Here is a 5577-nt window from a genome sequence, read left to right on the forward strand (position 1 = left end):
CAATGCCTGTTTAAAGTGGTAAAATCATGCTTTACATGTACAGTGTGACCGTGACCCAAGTTTCTCATTTCTCCAAACTTAAGTTCAGTTCTCCATATTTCTGCAGCAATTAGTAGTTTCTTTTTTCCAAAACCTCTGTGTGTGTGTGTGTGTGTGTGTGTGTGTGTGTGTGTGTGTGAAATCGAGAAAGAGATAGCCACACCGGCAGCATATTTCTTCTTTCTCGTATCCAAAAATGCTCTGCCCTCACCGGTCCTGGAAGGATCCTTTTAAAAAGTCCCATATGCTCAGAGACTTTGCGCCTGTTCATTGGGGGATATAGGAAGCCCAGAGCACTTGTCCCTTTTATGAAGAGGCACGTAGTGAGACCATTGATCCCCTGCTGGTGAGGCTCACTGACCTCCCGGAAAAGCAAAAATTAGACCTTTTCCTGTTAGGCAAAGATCATAAGATGACCCGGATGGTCGCCAGATTCTGTGTACAGATCTGCAGGTGCAGACCATCCCCTGACTCAAACTAGTTCGTTAAGAAAATCCCCAAACTCGGTTCCATGGGTGACTCTGGGTCATCTCTCTGCAGTAGCTTATCTTAAAGTTTTAAGCTTATCACATTTATAAATTTTAAATTTATTGTTGTACTGTACATTGTTTTAAATATTTGTTTTCCTTCTGGGATTGTACCCCCAAGTGTGTTTTATAAGCTGGTCTCCGACCGTAATAAATTTTCTGCCTACCTACCTATCTATCTCTCTATCTATCTTTCTGTATATATACCAGCATTTCAGTGTTAATTTCTCTCAATAAACACATTTTGACTAATGCACATATTTCTGCAAGCAATTTCCCCCAACGTATAATGCAGTTTTGTATATCATTTTCACTGAAACATGCGTTTTTAGGCACCTCTCACCCTAATATATGGATATCGTTTGGTTGGAGAAATGCTTTGCAAAATCTGGAGAAGTGTATATTGGTTTGAGAAGTACAGTTTAGGTAGTTCTGCATTAAAATGCAGAGAAAAATTTATTTATCCTCCATTCCTAGGGAAGGATAAGGGGATATCAAATGCTCGCTGGCGCTTCTACATTCGGTATCAATCGGCTGGGGTTATTCATTATCTAATTCCTCATTCCAAACACCCACACATTTTGCAGGGTGGGAGGGAGGACCGCGGTGCCCCGTTGTTTTGTCCAAGGGCAGAGCATTGCACACAGCTCCCCTAAAGCAAGAGAGCCAAACAGATCAGCCTAGGTTATAGAGCAAGGACTCTTCTGAAAGAATATTCAGAGCAGTGGGTCTGGTACCACGACAGGAGGAGGGGAAAGGGGAGGGGAAAGGGCTGGAGGTGCAACCGACCGAGGAGAGACCGGGACTGCAGGTCACGCAGCAGACAACCCGAGAAGCAGGGATAAAGGAAGAGAGACTTCACTAGCAGAACAGCAAGCCAGTGGAGAACGGAGGAGAGCAGGACCTGCACCATGAGTGACATCAAATATGAGAGGATGAACGAAAATGCTCTGCACATGGATAATCCACCGCCCTACTCTGCAAAGAACGAGGAGCCTGGTCCTTCTGCTGGGATGGCGCCCACCACGGGCAGCAGAGGAACTCCCGCTATGCCGCACCAGTACACCCCTTACTATGGTCCAGCCAGCATAGCACAAACTTCGCAAACCATCGTCATCAGTTCCGTGCAGCCCTGCCGTGAACCGGATTACCTGGCGTACTCCATCTTCACCATGCTCTGCTGTTGCCTCCCCTTGGGTGTTGCTGCCCTTGCATACTCGATTCAGGTGAGTGGGAGCTGAGTGAGTGTTTGAGAGAGGACTGGGGGGACCTTAAAGGGCAGGGACAGCTGCCTGTGCTATCATCTAAGGCCCCATCTGCACTAGACACTTAAAACAGTATCATACCACTTTAAACAGTCGTGGCTTCCCCCTCCCCCAAAGAATCCTGGGGACTGTAACTTCTTAAGGGTGCTATTTTTCTAGAAAAAGAGGCGCTGGAACTCACCACGAATGTCTCCCTTGTTCTCTTATGAAGGCAATGGCACCCACCTGAGAGGTGCCAGAATTCGGTTCTGGTGAGATCCAGCTGGGGGGGGGGAACCCTGGTGCTGAGAGTTGTTAAGAGTCCCCTAGTTAGAGCTAAAACAGGGCCTTAGCTACAGGGGAGCCAGCCGGGTATTTTGCCTTATGTGAACCCTCGAGGGGAAAGCCCCCGCTCAGTTTTCCTCTGAGACAATCTAGGCTACTCAGAGGGGAACTGGGTGGGGGCTTCCCCTTGAGGGTTCACACAGGGCAAAATACCCAGCTAGCTCCCCTGTGGCTAAGGGCTCTGAGACAATCTAGGCCAGGCATAGGCAAACTCAGCCCTCCAGATATTTTGGGACTACAATTCCCATCATCCCTGACCACTGGTCCTGTTAGCTAGGGATGATAGGAGTTGTAGTCCCAAAACATCTGGAGGGCCAAGTTTGCCTATGCCTGATCTAGGCTGAGGACACTGTACCATCACCTGTGTTGAAGCAAAATGCTGTTGCCAGTATAGCTGGATTCCATACACTGAAATACGACGGTGCCGTCTGGCCCACAGGCAGCAAAATGTCTAGGCCTAGCCCTGGTAGCTGAGACAATATGTTGCAGCAAAACAAAGAGAGAAGCTCGTGGAAGCTTAAAGGCAAGCACATTTATGGTGGCAACTGTTTTTATGGAACAGAGCCCCCCTCTGTGTTTTATCTGAGCTGTGGCATGCCACCCATGAATCCATAACAGCCTAAGAAAAGCCTGCTGGGTCAGGCCAGTGGCCCTTCTAGTCCAGTATCCTGTTCTCACTGTGGCCAACCAGATGTGCACTAGAAGCTTGCAAGCAGGACAAGAGCACAGCAGCCCTCTCCCCAGTTGGAATTTCCAGCAACAATTAGTGACTATGGCTGGTTATTGTGGCTACTAGCCACTATTAAGTCTTAACCACCTTAAAATCCTCTTTTAAAGCCATCCAAGCCATCACTAGGGACGCGGGTGACGCTAGGGACGCGGGTGGCACTGTGGGTAAAACCTCAACACCTAGGACTTGCCGATCGTATGGTCAGCAGTTCGAATCCCCGTGGCGGGGTGAGCTCCCGCCGTTCGGTCCCAGCTCCTGCCCACCTAGCAGTTCGAAAGCACCCCTAAGTGCAAGTAGATAAATAGGTACCGCTTTATAGCGGGAAGGTAAACGGCGTTTCCGTGAGCTGCGCTGGTGCTGGCTCACTAGAGCAGCTTCGTCACACTGGCCACGTGGCCCGGAAGTGTCTTCGGACAGCGCTGGCTCCCGGCCTCTTAAGCAAGATGAGCACAAAACCCCAGAGTCGGTCACGACTGGCCCGTACGGGCAGGGGTACCTTTACCTAAGCCATCACTCCCTCTTGAGGGAGTGAATTCCATAGCTGGAACTATTTGCTGTGTGCAACACTGTTCTGAATGTTTCTTTTGTCTGGGTTTTGCTGATACGGTAAGTTACTGCATCTGGGAGTGCGGATAAATCAGAAAACATTGCATTTTGACAAGAGGCAATGTTTACCATGACAGTACTGCATGTTACCACTGGACCAGATGATCATCTGGAACCTCCTGTCAAGCAGCAAGGAGAATTGAACCTCCGCCTTGTATCTTTGGTTCGGGAGATGGTTCTTCACTTGTCATGATGTTACAGTGGTCAGTTATGCCCCTGCAGACTAGGGCAAGTTACCACTTTGTACATGGGTGTCTGATTTCGCACTATGCCACACACATTCGGGAAGAGCTAAGGGGTCAGTGTGCTCCTCCCCTGATCCAGTTTGTTCTCTTTCTCCCCAGACCCAAAACGCCAACCAAAATGGAAACTACATAAGCGCTCGACGAAACTCCAGGGTGGCACTCATATTGGCTCACACAGCACTCGGAGTGGGTCTTGGGTGCCTGATTATATACATCATCTTCTGGATGAATATTTCTCACCAGATAATCGAAGTGCCAACCATCAGCCCCTGAGGATACACAACGTTCATATGCTAAAAGTCAATCCCTGCCCAAGATGCCCAAGTCTGAGAAGTCCTCCTAAATTGACGTCATGCTCTTTGAATCGTTCTGTAAAGTGGTATGTTCTGAGCTGACTCCCATACCCTTGTTCTAACTAGGGATAGATTTACAATGTCAAGCGATGAACATCATATGTGAGCCAGCTCTGTGATACCCAAAGATCTCAAACTCCTTCCAAGAGTATCTCTCCCCTCTCTCATTCTCCCACCCAGAGTTATTTCGGTTTCAAGAGTCTTCTGGTCTTGTCCTGTTCCTCTTCACTGCTGACCATTCTTCCAACATTTCACAGATAATAATTGGGACATGCATGTAACACAACAGTTGTCAGAGCACACATTTCTACCCAAACCCTATCCTTGACACCCATCCCATTCCCCATCGTCCTACTTCTTTGGCCTTATTCGTAAAATTTTTCGGAGACACCGTTGATGGAATCTTATAAATGCCATCTCCAACTCCTCGAAAGATTCCATCAACGGTGTCTCCGAAAAATTGTACACATCACTTGGGAAGACAGACGAACTAATATCAGTGTACTGGAAGAAGCAAAGATCACCAGTGTTGAAGCAATGATTCTTCAACATCAACTTCGTTGGACTGGTCATGTTGTGTGGATGCCTGATGATCGTCTTCCAAAGCAACTACTCTATTCCAAACTTAAAAATGGAAAGCGTAATGTTGGTGGTCAACAAAAGAGGTTTAAGGACTGTCTCAAGGCAAATCTTTAAAAATGTAGTATGAACACCGACAACTGGGAAACACTGGCCTACAAGCGCTCCAGTTGGGGAACAGCCTTTACCAAAGGCTTTGAAGACACTTGAACTCAGAATGCAAGGGAGAAATGTGCTAAGAGGAAGGCACGCTTGGCAAATCCACACCGTGATCAGCTCCCACCCAGAAACCAATGTCCCCACTGTGGAAGGACGTGTGGATCCAGAATTGGCCTGCACAGTCACCTACGGACTGATTGTTAAAACCATGTTTATGTAAGACAATCTTACTCGACTACGAGTGATCGCCAAAGAAGAAGAAGAAGAAAAAGAAGAAGATCCTGCAAAAACGTATCCCATATGTTTTTAATGCAAAGAAGGCACTTGTGAGATGCTTAGAGAGCTATCTGAGGCAGAATAAATAATATATACAATGAGATCACCATGATTCTGTGTTGTGCGATGTTTTCACAAAACTGCTATTGGTTCCACATAGAGACAGTGGGATAAATGTTCATTATCTGTCACATGCAGCTCTTTCTCCATTCTGCTGCAGTTCACCTTCTGCCCCAAAGTGTGCTATTCTAGGGTTGTTATATTTTGAAGAGCAAAAAAGAGGACAGCCTGAGCCGGGAAAAGAGGTGTGTGGGTGCACCTCTTTCCTCAGCTTGGACTGTCAGCAGCCATAGCATGCAGAGCGTCCATGTGCCTCTTTCACCGGCTCGGGCTGGCAGCGGCAATAGCATGCAAGAGCAGCCTGAGCCCAAGCCGCCCCAGCCCAAGCCACTGCCAAAAACAAAAAAAAAAATC

At 47.6% G+C, this 5577-nt stretch overlaps 1 protein-coding gene across 1 annotated transcript; it reads left to right on the top strand.

The window, feature by feature from the left end:
- The first annotated feature begins 1202 nt into the window (after positions 1-1202).
- PMIS2 (PMIS2 transmembrane protein) lies at positions 1203-5215 on the top strand. The gene is made up of 2 exons (XM_082229439.1): positions 1203-1792; positions 3836-5215. The coding sequence occupies exons 1-2, from the start codon at positions 1478-1480 to the stop codon at positions 4007-4009; spliced, it is 489 nt and encodes a 162-aa protein (XP_082085565.1). The 5' UTR covers positions 1203-1477; the 3' UTR covers positions 4010-5215.
- Positions 5216-5577: the final 362 nt, after the last annotated feature.

Source organism: Podarcis vaucheri, assembly GCF_965113315.1.
Source record: "Podarcis vaucheri genome assembly, chromosome: 7".
NCBI lineage: Eukaryota > Metazoa > Chordata > Lepidosauria > Squamata > Lacertidae > Podarcis > Podarcis vaucheri.

Bases quoted from the DNA above. Each gene is read 5' to 3' on its own strand.
- PMIS2 (XM_082229439.1), top strand. From the start codon at position 1,478: ATGAGTGACATCAAATATGAGAGGATGAACGAAAATGCTCTGCACATG. The intron at 1,793-3,835 runs GTGAGTGGGAGC...CTTTCTCCCCAG, and splicing joins CCCTTGCATACTCGATTCAG to ACCCAAAACGCCAACCAAAA.